The sequence below is a fragment of the Abramis brama genome (genome assembly GCF_963993115.1).
Source record: "Abramis brama genome assembly, chromosome: 22".
Classification (NCBI taxonomy): Eukaryota; Metazoa; Chordata; class Actinopteri; order Cypriniformes; family Leuciscidae; genus Abramis; species Abramis brama.
In genome coordinates, this window is record NC_139984.1 from 12,857,826 (window position 1) to 12,883,985 (window position 26,160).

At 38.4% G+C, this 26,160-nt stretch overlaps 1 protein-coding gene across 1 annotated transcript in view; it reads left to right on the top strand.

Annotated features, from left to right (window-relative positions):
• The window catches only part of cntn3a.2 (contactin 3a, tandem duplicate 2), a 66,134-nt gene extending 41,319 nt beyond the window's left edge, over positions 1-24,815 (top strand). Inside the window, exons 11-23 of the mRNA XM_084098929.1 lie at positions 958-1,108; positions 2,534-2,661; positions 7,990-8,159; positions 10,738-10,855; positions 12,279-12,437; positions 12,806-12,955; positions 14,960-15,030; positions 15,340-15,574; positions 17,236-17,345; positions 17,747-17,933; positions 18,915-19,027; positions 19,393-19,558; positions 23,202-24,815. Coding sequence (XP_083955055.1) covers positions 958-1,108; positions 2,534-2,661; positions 7,990-8,159; positions 10,738-10,855; positions 12,279-12,437; positions 12,806-12,955; positions 14,960-15,030; positions 15,340-15,574; positions 17,236-17,345; positions 17,747-17,933; positions 18,915-19,027; positions 19,393-19,558; positions 23,202-23,302 — 1,859 coding nt within the window. The 3' untranslated portion in view covers positions 23,303-24,815. The remainder of the gene's footprint in view (positions 1-957; positions 1,109-2,533; positions 2,662-7,989; positions 8,160-10,737; positions 10,856-12,278; positions 12,438-12,805; positions 12,956-14,959; positions 15,031-15,339; positions 15,575-17,235; positions 17,346-17,746; positions 17,934-18,914; positions 19,028-19,392; positions 19,559-23,201) is intronic.
• The last annotated feature ends 1,345 nt before the right edge of the window (positions 24,816-26,160 follow it).

Genomic DNA, 26,160 nt, shown 5'->3' on the forward strand with positions numbered 1-26,160 from the left:
CACCCTAAGACAAAGAAAAGCTTTTAGCAAGTTATTTTTCATACAAGGAAATATTATTATTATTATTATTTATTACATTTAACATTTTGGGGTCAGTAGATTTGTTTTTAATGTTTTTGAAGGAAGTTCACCAAGGCTGCATTTATACAGTAAAAAAAACGGTAATATTGCAAAATATTATTACAGTTTAAAATATCTGTTTTCTATTTGAATCTATTTAAAAATGTCATTTATTTCTGCGATGGCAAAGCTGCATTTTCATTCTAATATGCTGATTTGGTGCTCAAGTAACATTATCTGCTTAAGTTTTTGTGAAAACTAATTAAAAAAAATTCTGGAATTATTTGTTGAAAAAAGTTCAAAAGGACAGCATTTATTTGAAATAGAAATCTTTTGTAACTATCTTTCACTTTTGATCAATTTAAAGCCCAGATTATATATGTATATACACAATAATTATAAACACATTAAGGTGAAATAAAGTGCATGATTTATCCTAGGAAAAGGTCAAATAATGGGAAATATTGTATCCCAAAAGTAAGATTTAAAAAAATTTTGGGACTATTCCAATAAAGAATTGTCGACTGCATCTTGCAAAACCTAGCGCTCAGAAGCACACAACATGATGGGAGACTGCACCGTGCAAATTGCATTCATCCCTAATTTTCTTAGCAGATTTGCATAATTCCTACTGAATCGCTAAAACAACACAGAGAGCGAGCAAGCGAAGTCCCTCCAGAATTTCCAATTAACTGTTTCTTTAAGAGAAAATGCTAAGGTGGTCTTAGATCAGCAGAGCACACACATACACACACAAACACACACACACACACACACACACAAACACACACACACACACACAACACTGCTTTCGGCCATGCTGTCCATTAACAGTTATGTGCGCTGGACATCCGTGCCTGAGGCGGCAGTTTGACTCTTTGCCCTGTTTTTCCACAGCCTCGCCCCCAGACTTTTCCAGAAGCCCCCTCAGAGCTCTGCTTAAAGCCAAGACGGGCAGCACAGTCACCATGGAGTGCAGACCGCAGGCCTTTCCCACAGCAGCCAGCCTGTGGAGGAAAGGCAATGAACCGCTGCAGAGCACTGAGAGGTACGGATACAATCTTTCTCTCCCTTTTCTTGTTCTTAATTCCTCCGTATCCCTTCCTCCTAACCATCTATTCACACAAGGCTTCACCCCAGGAGCCCTGCTATGTTCACACTTTCTGTGCACAGGCTGCAACTTAACAGTTATCAAAAGGAAGCTGCATTGCCAATTGTGGTAGCTCACTGACCATAACACTCATGAATTATGAAGCAGGTCATTAGGCCTGGCCGGCAGGAGGTCGCTCGTCATTTTGGGTTGAGTCTGTCAAGGGTGAAATGATTCCTGGTAGGAGGCCACTTGAGGAAGCACAGCGGATCGCAAGCTTGGCTCTTTTTATAATGAAGTTGGATTAAATAGTATGGGGCGAATCCTGTCAAGGGTGGAGAGATGTTGTGGGAAAACAATAGATTTGCATTAAGCCACAGCAGTTTGTTTTGAGAGCGTTTGGTGAGACACCCGCAGTCCAATTTAACTGTAAGCGCATTGCCGGGGAAAAACTTCCCATCAAACATCAAAGAAAAAACTGTATCACAGTTTCCACAAAAATATTAAGCCACACAACTGCTTTCAACATTGATAATAATAAGAAATGTTTCTCGAGCAGCATAATCATCATATTAGAATGATTTCTGAAGGATCATGTGACACTGAAGACTGGAGGAATGATGCTGAAAATTCATCACAGGAATAAATGACATTTTAAAATGATTAAAATTGAAAGCAGTTATTTTAAATTGTAGTAATATTTCACAATATTACTGTTTTAACTGTATATTTAATCAAATAAATGCAGCCTTGAAGAGCATAAGAGACTTGTGCATCAGGCAAAGCTCTAGATATACTGCACATCCCCCCAAAAAATATACCTTGAAATCACTGGAAATATTTAAATGTAAATATTAATGTCTAGATGTAAACTACAGTTGTTATATGCAGTTATTGTAAAGGGTTAAAGTGTCACAGATGGCAGTTACAGGTAAATAGCAAGCACTTCAAATGATAGGCACTTAACATGCACATGAGGAAAATAAGGTTTTTTTTTTTTTTTTAAAGATTAAGAGTATGTTCAAATTGTAGAAATGGTCGTGAAGGGTCGGAAGGAAATCTGATTCAAATAATGGGGTGGTCGATTGAGCGACGCAGCCCGCTGTTATAGCTTGTCGGCTTTACGTTTGAATGACTGTTTCGTGTGAGCGCGCATTCTTCAGCTTCATCGGCTCTCGGGCAGCTGCACGCACAGAGACATGGAGAGTGTCCGATGTACTGCACAAAGATTTATGTGCCAATCAAAAGAAACACATTATGTTGTTTTTAACACATTTCTACTGTTCCCGAAAGATAAAACACATTTGTACTCGGGAATGTAGCTCCATTATGAGTTAACCAAGTTTCAATTTGATTTGAGAGGATTGTGGTTCTCTCCTTTAGGATAACTTTTCTCCCTGATGGAACACTTAGAATTACAAATGTGACCAAGATGGACGGGGGAAACTATGCATGCTTGGCTAGAAACCAGTTTGGTGCGGCCAGCACTACGGGAAGACTGCTGGTCACAGGTAAGGATTACTGTAACCGTATTACGGTTCGGGCTTTATCCTAGCTTTTCCTGCAGATACAAGTCATTTTAAAGTGTCATTCAACTGTGGGAATGTTATGTGGGAAGTGGTGATTTGTCTGCAAACTCTGGGGGCTTCAGGCAACTGTTCTTGGTACGGCTGGACAATTAATCAAAATCATGACAGTTTCTTAAAGGCATAGTTCCCCCAGGAAGGAAAATTCAGTCATCATATACTCACCCTCTTGTTGTTGCAAATGTTTCTTTCCTCTGTGGAGCACAAAAGAAGATATTTTAGGTCTTTTTGTCCATACACTGAATAGTCAATGGGGTCCAACAGTTTGAAGCTCCAAAAAGGAAATAAATGTAGCGTAAATGTACATCATACAGCTGTAGGCTTCTGAATTTATAAACTAGCTGCGTCTGAATACACATATGTATAGTAGGTACTACATTTGTTTTGACACTTGCTTCACAAACGTTAAAAACATGCATTCTATATACTGTAGTATAAACGTGCATAGAATGCAATTCAGACGTACTGCATCCGCCATGTTGTCACTGTCAATATTATTGATCTGACTGTATTGACACTGTTATATGAGAACTGAACTGAGCTGGACGATGACATCATTTTTTGCAGAACTGCTTTATAGATGAAATGAACTAATTTAATAATTGATTATCTTTACAATGGAACTGAATCAACACTGAACTGACTTCAGCTGTTATCACTGTAAAGCTGCTTTGAAACAACCTGTATTGTATAAAGCACTATATAAATAAAGTTGACTTGACTTGAATGTCATGTGACCTCCATAAGTTGCGTCGCTTCACTGACATTCACACCTCCTCTCATGGCCTCATGGGATAGTAAAGTGTCCAGTGAATACACACTTCAGAAGGTCATCCAGGTACTTTTTGCCTGCTATTTTGAGTACTGTGAATTCAGACATACTATTTGGTTATATAATATTTTTCGCCTACCATATAGGTTGGAAGTAGGCATATTCAGGTGCAGGGAATCGTTTAGTATGATGAACAGAGTGAAATTTAAGTTGTCAATTCCTTCCAAATCAAGTTTTTGTGTGAAGACGTCAACATGTTCAGTCATGTGACATGCAGGTTTCATGTTATTAGGTAATCAAACATTTTTGATTTCGACTCTGTATACATGAATTGATTAGCCTAGAAATCTAGACACACCCTAGCGGCAGCAAAATGTATTTTGCAGCCAGGGTAGTCTAGCAACTCTCCATTGACTTTCGAGCTGCAAAAACCTAAATTGGGTCAGGCCAATCACATCATGTATAGAGTAGGCGGGGGGGGTTTACCATAATGATGACAGAGTTGCGACGGTTCCCTGCTACTAGAAAACAAAGAATGGCTGCTGCTGGAGAACAGTCTTTTGAATCGGCTTTGGTGGACTTGGAGTTAAGTTTTTCTTTGAGAATAGAGCAAAGTACGGCACTTAAGTCATTCTTAAAAAAAGGGAAGATGTGTTCATAGTTTTGCTGGCCAGATATGGCAAAAGTTGTATCTATCAACTTACGTTAGCTCCGCTGTTGGGAAAACGCTCTGGTTGGTTGAAGCGCTGTCCTATTGCGTGCAGAGGGAATTTGAAAGACAGCCGTTTATCCCGCCCCTCGGATTGAGCCGTGTCTATGGTGAGTTGCCAGACCTAACATCTTGATGTAGGTCTGGCTTGCCAGGCTATGAATTGATCAATGATTTACTTGAAAACTTGGTCACACTTTAGTTTAGGGTCCAATTCTCACTATTAACTACGCCTACAACTTCTGCCTCAAAACTCCTAATTGCTGCATATTAATAGTAAGAAAGGTAGTTAAAGCTGCAGTCCGTAGTTTTTCCTCTTTGTCGCCATCTCTGTTTGAAATCTGTAATTGCAGTTATTCGCGGAATTATCAACTTTACGTGGGTTTATCTTTATCTTCAGTTGTCACTGGTGATTGTCATTTGAACCTTTCTGGATCCGCCATCAAAAGGCTCCATTACCTTGTATCTAACGTTATGGCCCTGTAGAAGCAGTTTTTGTAAAAATAGGCTAACGATTGCGTCATAACCACGCGACTCTCTGTCGCACAGTAGAGAAATTACCGTATGGACAGGAGGAGAAGCTTGCGGGCAATCGGGGGGACGTGGAGGCAAAATGACAAAATAATTAGCAAAAGTTGCTCCTCCTCCTAGCTCATGGACACCTCCTACTCACACACTCCGTCTCTGCAAGTTTCGGAAGGGAGTGATTCAGATTTCTCTTGGCACAGCTACTAGAAGACAGACGGGTTGCTCACGTCACATCTACGTCGTCAAGCTCAGTTTGAGTCTGTGCAGTACGCTCAGCCATCAGGAAGTGAGTGCTTCTAATTGACTGCGGAAATCCACCAGTACCACTGGAATTAAAAACATTATTACAAGCTTACCGTTTTGAATCGAGCTAACACAAGCCATTAGTTTTGAACACTGGCTGGTTATGTACTTGCTCAAAAAAAAAATTTGGATAATTTTTAACCCAAAAAAGTTACGGACTGCAGCTTTAAGTTTAGGTATTGGGTAGGATTAAGGGATGTAGAATATGGTCATGTAGAATAAGGAATTAATATGTGTTTTATAAGTACTAATAAACAGCCAATATACTAGTAATATGCATGCTAATAAGCAACTAGTTAATAGAGGGTATGCGTGTGACGTCACCATCGGTCGGAGTGACTGCGGTTATGCCCACTGAGTGGCAAAAAGACTGAGCGGAAGCATTTGTTTTCACCGTGAATGCCGCGAAAAACACATCTAAAACGGGAAAGAGCTTTGCGATTGACTGTACAACTACATTTGACAAGAAATCTGAGGTATATTTTTACAGACTGCCAGAAGCTACAGAACAGGGGAGAAAATGGATCGCTGCAATTCACAGAAACAACTGGACTCCAGGCAGCGAAAGGTGGATTTGCAGTTATCATTTTGTGTCAATATGCTGAATTTTGGGGTAAAATTATACCCTATATATTGTATTGTTATATGTTGTATTGACAACTCATCAATTAAATATTAACCATCATATATTCTGCATAATTGGATTTATTTTTTAAATAAACACTGACAAAAAAAAACTATACAAGGTTTAAGGCTGGATGATATGACGATATAAATAATTAAAACAAGTCATCACCCGGATTTAGACATATATTGTATTTATATAAAGCGTTCACAGGCAAATTAGCTTTGTTTTCCCTGGCGTCGAAATCAGGCACATATTAATGTCAGGAAACAGGATTCCTAGCTGCATGTCAATATCTATGGATCACTGGATCTTTGGTAAGTTGTAAGGAACACTATATTGAGTCCAACCTCAGTTTAACTGATAATCGCTTGTTTTACTCGTGTTTTTGCAGTTTCCCCTATTAAATCCAGTCATGCAGCTGCTCTTTTGCCACTCAGTCCGGCTGAGGGGGCGTTTTCCTGCGGGAAAGTGACGTCAATTCATTACCTCTAGTGAGAATTGGACCCTAAAGGAAATTAATAGGAAAACTTTAAACCACTACAGTATGAATTACTTTTACACTAACTTTGTGTCATTTTTGGAGCTTGAAACTGTTGGACCCCATTGACTTGCATTGTATGAACAAAAACATTCGACAGAATTAAGAAAGTCATACGAGTTTGGGACAACATGAGGGTAAATGAGGAATTTTTTTGGTGAACTATCCCATCCTATCCTAACCTGGCAGTTACGCCAGAACAACAAATAGATTCAGCTGAAAGAGTAAATACAAAGGTGATCTGCACAGAAGGACTTCTGTTTCATGTAGTTTGTTCTGTTTTATATAATGCATTCTGACAGAAAAGTTGTTTGATTGCTTTCTGGGGCTTACATGCTCCTCTAGTATAACGCCATGGGTTAAGCGGTTCAGCTCTCCAATTGGCAGGGTTTTTTTTTTTTCTTCTCAGCTCAACTCAACAGGGATAGGAAACAGTGGCTTTTTGTGTGTTGTTATAATTACCCATTTTCACGCTCTGCTTATGGCATTGCAATTACCCTGGATTACACTAATGGACTGTGTGAGGGTGTAGGTTATAGGTTGAGCGTGCACAATTTAGAGAGAAAAATATAGAACGCTGCATTTGCACTCTGGGTTTTACTGAGATTACTACAGTACATCACAGTATTTTACAGCTAACTCCGCCCCAGCAGATTTGAATATGAATCTGAAAGGAAGCAATTGGGCAAATGTAAAAACAGTTTTAACAGTAGTTAAAGGGGTTATATCAATTAAATAGAAATAGATTTGTCCTTGATTGTTTGAAATAAGAGTTAATCACTCTATTTAAACGTTTTAATTTACAGAACAGAAAAATTCACTCCCCAAATGGGGAGTTTTTGGGCATGTTTCTGGTCTTTTTTTTATCCAATCAGATGCTCTCTACTATGAGAATGCCCCTCCCCTTGATGTCACCTAAAACTGATTAGCAAGTTGTAGGCATAACTAAAACCCATTTTTTAAAAGGACAATCTCTTCTATATGTTCCAGCTTGTTTCCGCCTCAGAATAAAAATCGTATCTTATCTTATAAAAATTTTATCTCGCAATTCTGACTTTTTATCTCAGAATTGTGTGATATAAAGTCACAATTGCGAGTTATAAAGTCAGAATTGCGTGATATAAACTCACAATTGCGAGATAAAAAGTCGTAATTATCTTTTAAAATGTTTTATTTTGTGGCGGAAACAAGCTTCCATACAAATCGATTCTACAATCATAACAGTAATTCTGTTTTATTTTAATGTTTTATATATTTTTTATAAATAAAAGAGTGTGTTTAGTGTGTTTTTTAGCTTCTGCTGTGAGAGTGACAGTCTTTTCCCTAAAATAATAGATAAAGCTTTATCATCCTACCAAGTGGGTGGAAGTAAAAATCCCATTCATTTTCTCCATAGAGAAATGGGGTTTTAGCGATATTTGTATAAACCTTTCAAGACAGACCTACTTTGAGCTCCACGGTTGTTAATGTGCTTCTATAGAAGTCCATCGCAATGCTTAATCATGGGATTAGTAGATCATTCATTAATACAAACACTGTCTCTTACCACGGTATCTTTGTTGTGATTGGTTGGTTTGGTTCCAGGCTCAGAACTCTTGTACATAGAGCAATTTCAGGTTTTACAACAATGGTTTCCTTATGTGATCAGGTTGAAAAAATTGGCTATTTAATTTTGTGGTTAAGCAAGAGAATTTATGTATTTATTATTCATTTAATATTGATTGAATCAACCTTATGACTGGCCATTGAATAAAGCTGAGTGTGATTTTGAGCAGATCCCACACAAATCACCCAGGGTCCAGTGGACATGGAGATCATCGTCGGGGAGAGCATTGTACTGCCCTGCCAGATCTCCAGTGACCCTGCTCTGGAAGTTTCATTCTCCTGGGCCTTCAATGGGCAGCTCCTCAATAAACTGGACCAGCATTATGAGCATGTGGGAGGGGTAAGTCATATTTTATTAGATATCTTCTCTGTCCATATTCTGTTCTGTCTACTGTTGTGTCATAAAACTGGAGAAAGATTTTCCACATATATCAAGCATTTCAACCTCACCAAACAGTCTCTTAAAGGTGCACTCAGTAAGTTTTTTGGTTTATGTTGCTGTTTTTGTTTATGGCAGTTGTCTTGAACTCATTTTAATTCAAAGTCAGCATGAAATGGAAGTTGTGATAGACTTTTCTTCCCTCTCGTGACATATATCAAAGTGAAACGGCTTCTCTAACAAGAAAAAAATGTAGGGCGGGATATGATTTTGTCTATTGGAATTGATTGGATGGTTGTGCTTTGCTATTGGTCGATCTCATGTGAGTGACAGGTTGTCCCGCCCTTGTGCCAGTAAACACGTCATCAGAGAAGACGTCACTGCAAGAGGGAGGGGAATTAATTTGATCAAAGCTCACGAGGGCACGTGAATAAAAAAAAAATCAGTTATGTGCATGGATAAATCATTTATAATTAATACTGCAATATTCCATAAAAACAAGAATTGTCAATTTTGCTTTCATGGTGACTTTAATTTAATTTAATTGGGAAAAAAAGAACTTTTGTTTGGATTCTCAAATGACTGGAGTTTGATTCATACTCAATGTGAATTCACATTATTTTAAACCGATTGATCAAAAGTACTATAAATTTCTTTGTGTAAAACCTTTCTAAAGAGATAAATACTGAGTGCACCTTAAATGTCATGGTACCGTATACTAACTCTTACAACAAATTAATTTATTATACTTTTTATACTCAGCAAATGTCAGATTCTAAACAGATGAATCCCAGTAGTTTACTGTGCAATGCTTCCATTGTGTTATGAACCAGACCTACTGTTAAAATGTGGAAGACTTCAGGAATCAATTTATCACTTTCTTTTCGAGCTTTTAGCTGTTGCTTCCACTGCAACCCACTATGTTGACTTTGAGCTTCTTTTCCCTCCTCTTCACTGAATAAAAATCAATCCATCAAAGTTATGCCTTCAAGGATCTCAAGTGTAATATCCTCATAAGGCTTTTGAATGGTCAGATCTCAGATTGCTTTTCTCTGGGATGTAATGACGTCTTTCTGGAAATAGTAATGACTGAGAGAATGCCCTAATGAGGACTGACTGGTCAATATTGGATGTGCATGACTCAACTGAGCAATCCTTAAACAGATTTATTAATCAAAGCCATCAAAAAGATGGTTTCTTTCTCAAATAAGGTTGCATAGTTAAAGGATCTAAATTAGTTTGTTTTCTGCATTTTGGAAGCAATGGTAAAATAAAATTATTTTTGATCATTTCAAAATGTGGGGGTTTTCGACACTGGACACACGCATACTGTAGGAAACGCACTCATCTTCATTTAAGCCGGTGATTCTTCTCGATAATTATATTCCGGTTCTTATGAATTCTCCGATGCCACCCGTCTTGTAGGATTATCAGCATGAAGTTCACAGCTTGGATGAACTCATTTCCATAATGAAACGAAATTTGTAGCCTAATGTCCTTACAGCTGAAATTGCAGATTTACCTCTTGTTTGCCAACCACAATCTCACCCTTAGATAAGAGCACACATCTTATCTCATGTAATTTAACTGATTTGAAATCTAAGCGCCTTTTATTAAATTAGTGAAGTTGTCCGTACAGAAGACTTCACAGACAATTTCAACATCCGAGCGTCTATGAATAGCAATAAAGAATCCATTCTATTAAAATGAAGATTTTTGACAGATGGGGAAATAAAGTAGGAATTAACCCTTGAATGCATGAGTGTTTCGCCAATCATTATTACATATTTGGTGAATCGTTTTTTTAACGACCCAGTAATTAAGGTGCTCATTTTGATTACAACTAGTAGTAGTAGTAGTAGTAGTAGGTATACTTTATTGTCCTTGAAAGGAAATTTGTTGTGGACTACATGTTGCTGCATGGACATATAAAAGACAGTATAACTATGATGTTTGAGAATTCTGATGCTCTTTTTACTTGATATTTACATGTATCGTCATGATTATATGTGGACATAATTATTACTTTACCTGTACTTCATCTATTCCCTTGATTGAGTACTTTTAAAGCTCACCTCCACTCTTATGAACAACTTTCATCTTTATTAGATTAGCAAAGGCATTTAATTGGCGTGTGTGGATTTAGTATTCATCACTTGCGCAGTTTCGTATCACAGGGTTTCGGCACACTGAATCCAATCACACTACCTCTTAAATGTGATTAAGTTCTAATTAGCCAATTAGCGAGTGAGTTTGGTAGCTGGGTTCTGCGCGGTGCCGAAGGAGCCTAAGGGTTGGCCAGAGGGAATGTTTATCCATGACGGACATTTCAAATGTAGCAGCGAACAGCCTTTGCCAAAAGTCATCCATTAGCTGTGGAGTTGGGCCACATTTTCATTCCCAAACCCAGCAGGGTGTCTACACTTACTGAATCACTTGCTGGGGAATATAGCAAACAACTCACACATCTTCCTGTCGCTTTAAAGTCTCTGCTGATAGAGTGGATAGTAATGCGTATGTGTGTTGTTTATATCTCTAGAGTACATCTGGAGATTTGATGATACGGAATATACAGCTGAAACACGCCGGAAAGTACGTCTGTGTGGTCGACACGGATGTCGAGAGTTTATCGGCTGCGGCTATTTTAATCGTGAAAGGTAAGAGAACGACGGTCAAGGGATTTTGGGGGAGCTTTAAATGTAGGGTTGGGAATTAGAAGGAAAATCTGATAGAAAGACAAAAATGCTGTCCTTGCTTTGCCATGGAAATGTATCTGTCTGTTGAATTGATCCGTTATTACATGTTCCATTAGATGTAATTAGAGGAACATATCAAAGCTGTTGATCAAAGGTCACAAATGAGTTTCAGCCGGATCAATAACTTTCAATTGAAATTAGATTGGCATGCCAACTTTTACTGCCAGAGCCTATAATAATGCTTTATAACAGCATCACAGGCTGTAAAAGTAACAATCGCTGCAAGCATAAAACGCAAGTAAAAACTGGCTGTAGCGTGCAAATAAAACCAGTTGGTTTAACTAAAGGGCCTCACTTAAAATGATTTCAGTTATGACAAAACAAGCTAAAACAACTAAATATCCAATTTTAATTAACCAATTTTACCTATTATTATTTTACCTACTTTTATTTTACTTACTATTTTACCTATCCTATGAAACCTATCCTATTTTAATCAGTTTTTTGTTTGTTTTTTTTCCTTTGCCAAATTATAAACGTGTGATTTCTAGATATGGAAAAGTCATGTAAATTCATATAATCATAAAACTCAACTGGGAATATAAAAGCACTGGATATACATTTTTCTAGTTATGACGAGCTCTAAAATACTACAATAAAATCAAAAGAAATTGTGAGTATTCTTTAAAATCACTAACCCTAATCTTTATCCAGTAAATCATGAACAACTGGGAAAGTCATTGGTTAAAAGAGTGGGAAACCTAAAGAGCATTCAGCTTCTGAAACTTCTGAAATTCTGCTGTTAAATTACAGAAACTAGGAGTGGCTGGCTTGCGAATATTGTTATGGACAATGGAGGGCCTTGGTGCCAAAAGGTTGAGATTCACCGAAGAAAAATGAATGTACGTTTGACAGGGCTTTTTAAGTGAGAAACAAAGACTGTCTGATCTCGTAAGCGATGCTACGAGTGACCCGCGCTGACAAAACCACAAAAGATTATGCTTCACTTCTTTATATTTTCCCCCAAACGTGTGCGAATTTGACAAAGCAAGACAGTTCTCTGCACATTTTAATTGGAAGAACCAATTAAAGATGTGCAGAGAGAAATGCCTGCTTGCAGACGTGCTGTAGCTGTTAAGAAAACAGCTCTGAACGCTCAAGCCTCTGAAAAGCTTCACTGTGATTCTCCAAGAGATCTAGTGTTCCCACAAAAGCAACAGCTTAAAATGTAATAACACCTTTTAGAGACTGGTCTTATATCACAGAGCTTTAGTGAGGCGATAAGAGGAGAGCTTCCTGGCAGGGGGGTGAGTAAGGTTAGATGTCAGTGAAGGTAACTTCATTTCTAATTGCTAATTCACTGCTAATTGTCTGATTGAATCAGGTCCCCCAGGAGCTCCAGATGGTGTAACAGTGGAGGAGATCACGGACAGCACGGCTCAGCTTTCTTGGAGACCCGGCCAGGATAATGGCAGCCCCATCACAAGCTATATCATCCAGGCCAAGACAGCTTTCACAGTGGGCTGGCAAGCGGTGAACACGGGTAACAATACAGGATTAGCTAAAGCTAGTCAAGCGGAGCATCAATTCAGCGAGAGGCTGAAATTACCATAGCACATCTCGTATGCTTTTTAGAAAGAAGCTTATGCTCGCTTTGAGTACATATAAGGGCCTCTAAGTATTAACGCAAAACGACTTAATCTGCTCTCTTGCCCTGCTGCTCGAATTCCAATTCATTGGAACAACATCCCACCCAGAAAGAGACATGGAACAGAACACGTTTTTTATGTGTCTTGACATTTCTGGCTTACTGTAAACATTGGCTCAAAATTAGGCTGCTGTTGTTGACTTTTCGGCGCTGTGTAATCCAGGTCTTTATGGTTAAACCGAGGCTTTTCTGTTTGCTCTCAGTCCCGGAGGTGATCGATGGCAACACCTTGACGGCAACTGTGGTGGATCTGAACGCATGGGTGGAGTATGAGTTCAGAGTGCTGGCCAGAAACAGCGTTGGCGTGGGGGAACCGAGTCCCGCATCTCTTAAAACAAGAACTGAAGATGCAGGTGAATCACCAACAGTGTGCATTTGTACTAGTGCTGGGCAACGATTAATCGCGATTAATCGCATACAAAATAAAAGTTTGTGTTTACATAATATATGTGTGTACTGTGTATAATTATTTTGGATATAAAAAAACACACGTATGCATGTATATATTTAAGAAATATTTGCATATATTTTTACATAATTTATATTATATATAAACATAAATATTTTATATTTTATAAACATATTATTTATAAATAACACATTTTTCTTAAATATATACATGTATATATGTGTATTTATTATACAAAATGATTATACACAGTACACACACATATATAACTTTTATTTTGGATGTGATTAATTGCGATTAATTGTTGCCCAGCACTCATTTATACAATATTTTTATATTGATGTCCACTTTAGACACTCTACTAACTATGAGTAGCTTAGTAACTACATATAAGCTAACTCTCATTAAAGTATTAGTAAACTGTAGTAGACTGTTAGGTCATGGTTAGGGGTTTGGGTTAGTAGAATAAGTTGAAATGTAGTTGCAAAGTTACTTATAGTCAGTAAAATGTCTGTTGGGGGAAACAACACAATAAAGAGTCAGCAGATATTAAGCAGATAGTCTACTGATACTCTAAAGAGAGTTAGCTGACATGTAGTTGCAAAGTTACTTGTAGTTAGAAGAATGTCTGAAGTGGAGTGTTACCCTTTTTTTATTAAAGCCATATCAGAAAATAACATTTAAATTGTGTTTCCGTCATGCCGTTCATGTCATTCATTAATTTTAGGCAAAATAATAGCAACTTTTCTACTGAAATAAGATTGTAATGAGTACACTATAATTGTAATACGGTGTTGTAAATTCTTTATGGATTAGTTATTTTGGATTAGTCTGTATTAGTTCATTGTTACAGAAAGGGTGTATTCACAACATGACATACACATTCTGACTTGCATGTAACTGCATTCAAATCATTATGGCTGATACAGTTTGTTACATTACTTTTAGTTTGGGGTTGGTAAGATTGTTTAATATTTATAAAATAAGTTTCTTTTGCTCAGAAATGTTGCAAAAATTACAGTAAAATAGTAATATTGTGAAATATGTTTATTGCAAATATTTAAAATAACTGTTTTCTAATTTAATCTAAATTGTAATTTATTCCTGTGTTGTCAAAGCTTCATTACTCCAGTCTTTAGTGTCACATGATCCTTCAGAAATCACTCTAATGTGATGATTTGATGCTCAAGAAACATTACTTATAATTAGCAATGTTGAAAACGGTTGTGTTGCTTAATATTTTGTGGAAATCATGATTATCAGGATACTTTGATTAAAACTTTGATCAAAACAACTTTTGTTAACTCACTTTTTTGTTAGTAAATTTGTTGACCCGATAAACCAAGTGGTCAGAAGCAAACTAGAAGCAAAATCATCATGAAACCAAAATTGACAATTCACAGACATAACTGACAGAATCACTCGGAGTATTCTTGAGTTGATATAATGCCACTAAGCTGACAAGCTTTGGCAAGTCCAGTGATAAATTTCATCCTCAAAATGTATAAATTCCACATCAGATTAGTCAGCCAATCAGAACAGAGCTTGCCAGATCGAGAAAGCGCAATCCAGTTTTGTGTGAAGCATGTATCAGATGTCTGTGGGTGTGCTGTCTGATGTTGAATCCACCAATGTTTAAGTGCCCCGTATTCTTCAAATGGCCATTCCTCAAGTGCCTCTTTGTATATAGAATGAATTCTTCGAGCATTTTTGTTGAGAGACTCTTGGCAAATGGTGAAATTCACTAGAAACAAAGCCCGTTAACTCAGACACTGCCCACAGAATCTTTTAAAAGCAGTTGCTAAGGGACCGGAGCTTTGTTTCTTTTGATACTTGACAATGAGGCTTTGAGTAAAATGAAAAAAAAAAAAAGAAACAATGAGAAAGGCTGCACTGAATCTGCAGTTCTGAAAACATGGCGGTTTTCTCTTTATTTTCCTGTTCGCAGTTCCTGACACGGCCCCCACCGATGTCGGAGGTGGGGGTGGCTCCAAGTCAGAGTTGGTAATAACATGGGAGGTAAGTCATCTGTCTATATTATCACTCCCTCTGTGCGAGGTAATAGTTTTGGCTAATTAAATGGAATTGAATGGAGGTGTTTATTACCTCAGTCAAAGCCAAGCCTGTTTTCCATCTGGGCCCTTTACTTCCGTAATGGCATTCAATTCAGACTTGGTTGTATATTAAAAAGCGGTTCATTTGCGCTCTCGAGAGGTTGCATCACTTTGCAGAAACTGTGTGGGATTTGGAAAGGCACTGGGTGTGAACCTGAGGCCGAATCTGGTCTGTATGTTTTAATATCACTATAGTTTTTTGTTTCCCTCCCAGCCTGTGCCTGAAGACCTACAAAACGGAGATGGTTTCGGCTACATCATCGCTTTGCGGCCGCTGGGAGAGGTCAACTGGACACACGCCGTCACCTCCGTACCGGCTCAGTCCCGCTACGTGTACCGGAACGAGAGCATCCTGCCCTTTTCTCCATTTAGCGTCAAAGTGGGTGCCTACAACACCAAAGGCCAGGGACCGTTCAGCCCCGTTACCATTGTGTTCTCAGCTGAGAATGGTGAGACTTTCAGTTGCACAAATGCTTACCTTTTCAGTCATTTCCAGTGTTTTCAATGGATTTTTCTCTTTGCTGTTTTTCTGTATTTTTCTGTCTTTTGTAAGGTGCATAAAACAGAACAGAGGCTGGAATTGATTATTTCACCACCAGCACTATATTATTTGCAGTGCTGAAAGAACATGGCATTTTATAACAAATGGTCAAGGAAAAGAGAGATAGGCTAAAGATTTAGATTACATAATGGTGTATAATTTTATTGGTTTCTCCAACACGATTGGTGGCAATTTTCTGTTCTTTTAGCAATAATTCATCATTTCTTAACAGGAAGTGTATTTGGTATTTTGCAAAAGGTCCAAATGTGCAATTTTCCTTTTTCCAGTAACTACAAAGTAGAGCATGTACATACTGTTGTGTTGTAAATGTCAGGTGGTTTTAGAGTATTTTGCTCAGCAATTGAAGCACCAGTGCTGGAAGGATCTTTCAGCTGGTTAGGATCTGTTTGAGATGAGCTTTTACAGCGTGGAGTGACGGGAAGACAGCGGTGTGTCAGGAAGCTACAGCATTAATTGAATTCCTGTTCGGATACTATTCCTTTGTGTCACTCAACTATCCTGTTAAAATAAAGACCGGTAATTTACCATTTTAGAGACAAAAGAGTTTTGCATCAGGCATTTACAAATGATTTTCATCAGCCTCAAATTTGTGCTTCTGTTCTCATCCCTTCTCTTCTAGTCTTTTTGTTTTGGCTTCTCTCCTTTCTTCTCATCTCTTCCCTTCTCTTGATCTCATCTTTTCTCATCTTGTCTCCTCGGGTTTCATCTCATCTCTTTCAGTTTTGTCTTGTTTACATCTCTCATCCTCTTCTCTTCTCATCTCTATTCTTTCAGTCTTGTCTCATTCTGGTCTTCTTGCCTCAGCTCGAATCGTTGATCTCGTCTTTTCTCTATCTGTCTTGTCTCGTTTCATCTTCTCTTCTCTTTCAGTTCTGTTTCGGCTTCACTCCTTGAATCCTAGTTGTTCTCTTTTCGTCTCCTCTATTCTCTTCCCTTCTCTCGATCTTGTCTTCTCTCGTTTCTTCTTTGCTCTTTTTATTTCCTCTCATCTCTGTCAGTTTTGTCTCATATCCATCTCTCTTCGTTCTGTCCTCTTCCCTTTTCTTTTTGTCTTTTCCTGTCCTCATTTCATCTAGTCTCTTCTCTTTCAGTCTTGTCTCATTTTCTCTTCTCATCTATTTTAGTCTCATCTCGGCTTCTCTCCCATTTCCATCGTAGTTCTTCTCGCCTCCTTTAGTCTCTTCACTTCTCTTGAGCACTTCATTTTATCTCATCTCTTTTCTTTCAGTGTTGTCTCATTATGTCTTATATATAGTTTTCGCTTCTCTTTTTTTCTCTTCTGTCCTCTTCTCTTTTTCTCTTTCTCATTTTACTCTCTACTCTCCTGTCTCGTCTCATCTCATCTCTTTTCTTTCAATCTTGTTTTCTCTTCTCTTTTCTTCTCTTCTCTTCTCTCGATTTATCACATATCTTGTCTTAGTTTTTGTCTTGTTTACATCTCTCTTCATTGCATCCTCCTCTCTTCTCTTTCTGTCTTGTTTCATCTTCTCATTTCTCCTCCTCTTCTCTCCTGTCTTTATGTATTCATCTTTTTATCTTTCTTCACAGAGCCCAGTGGCGTTCCAGACGGCGTGTGGGCCAGAAGCATTTCTGCCACTGAAATTGAAGTGAACTGGCACATTCTCAGCACTTCCCCAGAAAGAGTGTTGGGCTATGAGGTGCGTCCCTTCTTCTAAATGGAAATGACTCTCTGTCCGGTTTTGAAATGCACCGTGGGTTCTGTCAGAGCCTGTCATCTCCCACGCTGCACCTCAAAGTTCCCCTGTACCCATGGAAACACTCCATTTGGAAATAAGAATAGGGCACCCTGTTTTTACCGTATGCATGGGGGGCCCTCTCTGCAGCATGGGCGAAATGGCTTTTCTTCATCTTTTTAAGGGCAGAGAACACATTACACATTCCTCTCTGAAACTCTTCATCCATGTCACCCCAAACCCAATGTGTGAAGGAAAGAATACTCCTGTATAATGATTCTCATGCACTGAACATAATGGCACCGTAGCATTATAGTCTTTAGATCCCACAGTCTGTGCTTTCTCTCCGTCGCTCTTGAAATCAGGTGGTGTACTGGGAGGATGATACAAAACCAGAGACCATGGGCAAAGTCAGAGTGTCTGCCAATCAGAACAAGGTTAACATCAGTAGTCTGAGAGGATACACTCAGTATTTCCTGACAGTGAGCGCTTTCAACACGGCGGGCACTGGCCCTCTTTCTCCTACTATCAATGTGACCACCAAGAAGTCCCGTGAGTATACGCTTGTTCAGTTAACCGTTCATTTAGGCCTCTTCTGCAGATTTATAAAAATCCTTAATGTGGCATTTTCTACAATTGTAGAAGTATTGTAAATGTAGAACTGTCAATTTTATTTTTTAAACAAGATAAAGAAATCTGTACGTTTTTAAAAATAGAGTCTCAATCTCACTAAGGCTGCATTTATTTGATCAAAAATACAATAAAAATAGGTTTTCTGTTTTAATATATATTCAAATGTAATTTATCAAACCTGAATTTTCAGCATCATTACTCCAGTCTTTTGTGTCACATGATCTTTCAGAAATCATTCTAATATGCTGATTTGCTGCTCAAGAATCAATCGTTTTGCTGCTTAATATTTTTGTGGAAACTGTGATGTATTTTTTCAGGATTACTTGATGAATAGAAAGCTCAAAAGAGCAGCATTGATTTGAAATAGAATTTGTTTGTAACATTATAAATGTCTTTCTCACTTTTGAACAATTTAATGATTCCTCGCTGAATAAAAGTATTAATTTCTTTTAAAACATTCTTACTGATCCCAAAATTTTGAACGGTAGTCTTTTTATATTTAAAGGATTAATGGTTATAACATTCTGTCATCATTCACTCAAATCTTTGATAGACATTTAAATAAATGTTCACGAAGAATAAAGCAAAAATACTGTTAAAAATACCTTTAAAGTAGTCCTTAACTTGTGTGCTATATATTCATATGACCTCCAAAGATATAATGTACAAATGGACAACATGGAGTATGGAAGGATTTTGTGTGTGTGTGTGGAAAAGAGCAGTGTTATAAATGTTTCAGCAGTTTGGAATGACAGAATTGTCGTTTTTAGATTTATTTTCATTTTATCTGTGTAAGTATAATACATAATGAACAAACAGACAGCCAGGCGCCTCTCTTTCTCTCCTTCTCAGTGATGTTGTCACACGTGCACAGTAACTAATGGCTGTGTTTCCCCTCAGCACCCGGGCAGCCACCTTTGAACGTGGAGTGGAACCTGATTGGCTCGAAGCTCACTGTTCATTGGGAACCTGTCATTTCTCTGGAGATGGAGTCAGATGTTACCGGGTATCAGGTAAGTGCTTCCCAGCAATGTAAACCTCAAAGCCAAACTGTGAGGCATTATTTTCACATAATCCTATTAGCTTGTTCTATTCCAGTGAGCATTCAGGAAACAACTATATTAAAGTGCTTCTATTATTTCTCTTGTTGGACCATTACCCACCTTTGTGGTAACGGAAATTAAAAATAAAACTAATTTCTAACGCAGATCTACAGCATATATGCTGTATAATATAGCGAAAACACCAGGTGTACTAATAAACACTGCGGTTCCCCACAGTGTATGATAATTTGATTTAACTTCCTTTATCGACTAAAATAGTTTGTGCTGAATAAATCTAAGAGGTTGTTAGCACCTCTCTCATTTGGTCTCTCCAGGTGACTTACAGGAGGAACCGGCATAAAGAAATTAACTCAATAACAACAAATCTGACCTCAGTGGAGCTCACCCTACCTGCAGATGACGATTACATCATTCAGATACGAGCGCTGAGCGACGGCGGGGAAGGCATGCCAACTGAACCCATCAACATACATAAACTTAGTAAGATCACGTTATTTTTCTATAATCTCATCATTTCAATAAATTGAAATTTGTGTCCCAAAAATCAATTTCAAATAAATGCTGTTCTTTTTTAACTTTCTATTCATCAACGTATTCTGGAAAGAAATGTATCACAGTTCCCACAAACATATTAAGCAGCACATCTGTTTAAATATTGATTATAATGGTTACCTGAGCATCAAATCATATTAGAATGATCTCTAAAGGATCATGTGACACTGAAGACTGGAGTAATGATGCTGAAAATTCAGCTTTGATCACAGAAATAAATTACATTTTAAAATAAATTCAAATAGAAAACAGTTGTGTTATATATTTTAATATTTTACAACATTACTGTTTTTACTGTATTTTTTCATTAAATAAATGCAGCCTTGGTGAGTAAGACTTATTTAAAAAATATATAAAAATCTTACCGATCACAAATGTTTCAGTTCTATTTAGACCGTTTCCGGATTAAGGAAATAGCTCAATATGGCATGCAACACCGTCTTTTCACCATCCAATCAATTCCCATTTGATCAAAATAAGTCCCACCCTACATTTTTTTCTATCAAATAGAATAAAATTTTCTTTCTGAAAATTGAACAAATCTAAACAAATGCCTGACTCACAGATCTCTCAGGTCACCGTGATTTTGCCTAGACATGTCCCTGGATCATAATTTTTTGTTGATCCTGGAACAACATTTCTGTACAAAAATGTTGTCCTAACCCTATCCTTACCCCTCAACCTAACCCTACCCATAAGTTATCCCTAAAATCATATGGAAATGATAGTTGAATAACACTGATGTAGAAGCACCTAACACTGGTTGTAAGCCTAAGGCTACGTCTACATTAATCCGGATACATCTGAAAACGGCGTTTTCATTTATAAACGCTCTCCGTCCACACTATAGCGTTTTCAGGCGTTTTCGGACGTTTCAGTGTGGATGAGAAACTTTTGAAAAACGCTAAATTCACCTTTACTGCACATGCGTAAAACCCCACAAAAGATCACTGATATGATTCAGATGGAGAAATAAATAATGAAGTTATCGCGCAATTCTTCTGACAGGATCATTTTATTTAATAAAATATCTCACCATTCACTGATGCGGTCCAGGTCGCACGCAGTCACCATATGTTTGGTCTAAAACGCGACTGCTCTCATGTATTGCCGCAGGACAGCAAATGTGAGTAAATTCTGTCATCTTTGCAGGACTGTGATATGAAGAGTGTGCAATGTAGAATATTTTTAGCAACAGTGTGAAATGAATAGCACATAACACAATACTGGTATAAACATGAATATCTATTGGTACAATATGCGTCACATGACTAAATTTACGTCATCGTTTTTAAATACCACCGGTTTCACAGTCCACACTACAATGTGAAAACGGTGTTTTCAAATGTATCCACTTTGGAGTGCGTTTTCAAAAAAGCTTTGTTTTCATTGATAAAAACGCCGTCTCAGGCTACGTTTACACGGAAACGATCTGAAGAGAAAACGCAAAAGTGATCACTTTTTATTCTGCGTTTAGACGAGCGTTATGGGGGGGAAATCTGCGTGCATATGGTGACGCAAAAGTGTGTGAAATTCGATGTAGTATGCACTCCAGGCGGCTAGGTGGCAATGTGAAGCACTGATTGGTGCCTTCACTGTCTAGCAAACTTTTGCGTTTTTACCGTTTAGACGGAAACGCGACGGTAGAGCGTTTTTAAGATTTCCACTCTGGAGGGTGGTTTCACTTTTTTGCGTTTTTAAGCCCCAAAAACGCCGTCGCCGTCTAAACGAAAGGCACATCTGATAAAATATTTTTACGTTTTCACCCGCAAGCGTTCTCGTGTAAACAGGGCCTCAGTGTGGACGGAAGGCCAAAACTGAGAGAAAAATATACGTTTTCAAACGAAAACGTATTAGTGTGGACATGGCCTAAACTTGACATAAACTGTAAACTTGTCCCTCAAATCTGATTGGTTGATTGTAATGTTGTTCCAGGATCAACAAAGATGTTGATCCAGGTTCATAAACTTGGTGAAACGGCGTTCACCCTCCCTCGCGTTTAGGACATCTATGAAAATGCAACAAGCTCAAGGGAGGAAAAAAAATGCTGCCTTCCTGATATCCCTGTTGTTAATTTAGAAAAATTACTGATTTATGAATTCAATTGTATCAGTTGTTTATATTTCGGCTCATTTATTTCACGTCCGCATCCTCACACAATATTACATTTGCGTGCATGAGTTAAACCTGCAGGCGTGTGCAAAGCACATTCACTGCCCTCCGCTTTTCAAGGCCCATGATGTAAAAGATAAATATCCAATGCCAAGGGATATTAAACACACAGGCCCCTATAAAATAAACAATGCACAGTTGACCTCATAATGTTCTCGTCCTGTTCCCCCGAGTTAGCAGCGCAGGTGCAGTTTGCAGCGTAGACGTTCTGTTACGGCAGCCCACAGAGTTTAATGCGCATCTCCAAATGAGTTCTCACTGATTTGATGTGTCCTCCTCGTACACCTTTTATTCTCCACTGGGCTAAGCAGTCTGATCTTTATTAACTAGCCCAAGCTCTCACCATCTATCTTGTCCCGCTCGTCTCCGTTCCCCCATGGATATAACGTCACAGGCTGATGCAACTGCAAGGGGCGACTGTACTCTGTGGCTTATTGTTCACATTTTTCATTTAATGGCCTGCAATGCCTCGCTTTCACGAAAAAGTCCTGGATTTTACGGTTGTTAATGTTGGAAATTATTAGCTGTGCCAATAGCAAGGTTTTCCAACCTGCTTTAGCATTAATTAGTCATTTAGAACGGGGAAAAACTGCTCAGTGAGCGTCTACTGTAAGTCGATGTAAATCCGCTCAGAGCACAAGACTGTCCACCACCAGATTAAGAGCTAAACACTGATAAAACTATAATTTCATCCTTCAATTCCCAGCGATCAGGGCTTGACGCTTACCTTCTTTTCCTAAGGAGCACATGTGCTCTAAGTTGAAAAATGTAAACTTTAGGGGCGCAATGAAACTTAACATCTTAAATGACTTAATTACTTTTTTCTTAATAAAGGGATACAAGGACATATTTACAAGAATAAAAAATACTGTCTTTTACTCACTCTCAACTTTTTTTCATCTGTTTAACACAAAAGAAGATATTTTAAAGAATGCTGGTAGCCAAACAGTTACGGTAGCTATTGACTTCAATAGTATTATGGTAGTATTACGGAGCCCCCCTAGTACCACTTTGTCAAAAAAATTAATTATAACTATCTTGTGGCCTCAAGATACTATCTCGTGGCCTCAAGATATATATAGTATCTTGAGGCCACGAGATACTATCTTGAGGCCACGAGTACAGTAGTCAACATTTGAAGTGGATCAAAAAAGTTCATCAAAGTTGCCCTAAGACAAGAACGGGTATTGTTCAAAATTCATGTATAACTTTGATAAAAAGTTTTGATCCACTTCAAATGTTGACTGTTCTTCAAATTTTACACGCATCTCTTTTTAGTCACAGATGTCAAAAGTCGAGTCCTGATGATGCCTTTCGTTATTGCTTCCGAGTCTATTTGTATTCATTATCACAAGTTAATCCTCTTCAGCATCTTAAAGACCTGTTTTCCATGTTCCAGGTATGAGCGTACGAGGGTCCAGAGCCTGGCGGCCCAACGCCATCCCAGCCTCCTTGCTTTCTATCATCGCATTATCGACACTGCAACCGGCTTTGTGTTAACAGTCTGAAGGATCGAACTTCCTCTGACCGGTGTGATTGCCCGTGCTCTTCCTCGCAGTGGAATCGCTGGAGAGGTGCACCAAAACACTTCTGAGGCAAGATTATCGATCCATCTCTCCGTAGTTATCTGAGGCAATGCCCAGCAAACCGTTCGAGGAACGTAACAGGAAAACGTCAGCGTCACGGTGGTCGGATTTCATGTGCATGTTATGTACTGTGTATCATTGTCTCTTTGCAAGTGATCCGAGACCCTAACAAGGTTTCAGATGAAGGTTTTTGCAGCAAACTAAGTGAGGTGGGATGAGTCATATTACTGCACTAAGATTCCATCTTCTCATTGATCCCTAAGAACAAATGCCTTACTTCCATGTACATGCCAAAGCAGTTAACGTCCTTTTGCTTTTTACTAAGCTTCTGTTGGGTAAAATTGTGATTGTTTTGTAATTATCACATCATTAATTTAAGGATTAGTTGACCCAAAAATAATTTACTTACTGTCATGTTGTTGCAATGTGACTTGTTTTTCTGTGGGACACAAAAGGAGGAATTTTGGGTGCTGAGCGCTTATTCCCACGCAACTGTAACGAATGGAGATGGAGGGCCCTATTTTAAAGATCTAAGCGCATGGTCTAAAGTTCACTTAGGGCGTGTCCGAAACCACTTTTGCTAGTTTAACGACGGGAAAAATGGTTGGCGTGCCCAGCGCATGGTCTAAAAGGGTTGTCCCTTTTCTCTTAATGAGGAATGGGTGTGTTTTGGGCGTAACATGCAATAAACCAACCAGAGTCTCATCTCCCATTCCCTTAAAAACCAGTTGCGTTCGCGCCATGTTGGATTCGCTATTTACAAGGCGGAATTTGCAAGTGGAAAGACTGAAGACTTCTCTAGCAAGGAAACGGATCTGCTCGTGTGCGAGCATCTACGGGACAAGCAGGATTCCACCAAATCTTTATGTACACAATATTAATCTTTTACATTGTAATCCTTGTATTTTTCATATTTGGCTAGTTTGTGTGCGTCCCTGTGTGTTTAATAAGCAGAGTGGACGTGCTTTGTGGACTCGCCTATAGGCGCAAATTACTAACGTGCTCTTTAAATAACAAAAAGAATATTGCGCCATTGACTTTAGACCAGGTTTCAGTTGGTCAATGGCGCAGTCTATTTCAGTTGCATCAAAATAGCATCGCGCCAACAGTGCGCCTGAACACACCTCGTTTTCAGCATTAGCACGCCCATGGGCGCAAAAATAGGCGCAAATGCATTTCCTATTTAAACAACGTGGTGCAGGACGTGAAAATGATAACTGCGTCGGGCTGAAACTAGTAAAAAACACTTGAGTTGCGCCGCATGTGCCGGGTGTATGAGACACGAGAACATTCCGTGACAAACAAGATTGTTTTTGTGAACAGGATCAACTGATTAAACTCGAACTCGAAAGAACGATTTGTTCATGAATCGAATATTGTTTATCTTATATTCTTATGAACCAGCAATGGAAAAGTACTTAAAGGGTTAGTTCACCCAAAAATGAAAATTCTGTCAGTAATTACTCACCCTCATGTTGTTCCAACCGCGTAAGACCTTCGTTCATCTTCGGAACACAAATTAAGATATTTTTGATGAAATCTGAGAGCTGATCACTTCTCCATAGGCTGCTAGGTGACCGAAACTTGCTGGCCCAGAAAAGTTATTAAAGAGATCGTTAATATAGTCCAAGTGACTACAGTGGCTCAATCTTAAGTATATCAAGCGACGAAAATACTTTTTGTGCGCAAAAACAAACAAAAATAACGACTTTATTCCACTATTCATTTCCTTCTCTCTGGGCCTCTAGTTGGTTCACGTAGTGTTTTTGCGCGTCTGTGTTACACGTCACCACGTAGGCTCACTATTGGCCGACGCTGGTCATGTGTGTGATGCGTGATGACGTGTAACACAGACGCGCAGCGCAAAAACACTACGTGAACCAACTAGAGGCCCAGAGAGAAGGAAATGAATAGTGGAATAAAGTCGTTATTTTTGTTTGTTTTTGCGCACAAAAAGTATTTTCGTCGCTTGATATACTTAAGATTGAGCCACTGTAGTCACTTGGACTATATTAACGATCTCTTTAATAACTTTTCTGGGCCAGCAAGTTTCGGTCACCTAGCAGCCTATGGAGAAGTGATCAGCTCTCAGATTTCATCAAAAATATCTTAATTTGTGTTCCGAAGATGAACGAAGGTCTTACGCGGTTGGAACAACATGAGGGTGAGTAATTACTGACAGAATTTTCATTTTTGGGTGAACTAACCCTTTAACATCTTACATTACAGTATGCTGCTTAAAACTATTGTATCACTTCAGATGACTAGGCATATAGCAAGTCAGTGTCAGAAGTCCTCATTCACTTTCATTATATTAAACAGAGCAGCCAGTATGTTCTTTAAAAATTCACTTTTTGTGTTCCACAGAAGAAAGTAAGTAATTTGGAACAACATGAGAGCGAGTAAATGATGACAGAAGGTGTGAACGTTCCCTTTAAGCTACTGTTTGATTGTTTGTAATCACATCATTAATTAATATTTAGCCTTTGCTTACCATTTCAGTTATTTGTTCAAGAGTTGTCTCTGTGCCTTATCTATGTTTTAGCGTGCACACACACACAAGGCTTGTATTTGTTTGCTCCAGACACCATGTTGCAGCTAAAAGCCTCCAGTATTCATGATGGTCACAGTGCTACATTCACAGATTTTGTGACATTTCATCTGCGTTAACACTAGGAGAAGTTATAGGTAAATTTGTCTACACTCACAACGATATAGTAATTATCATAATGACATGAAGGAAATTATTGGGCTTTTATAAATATGCTAGAG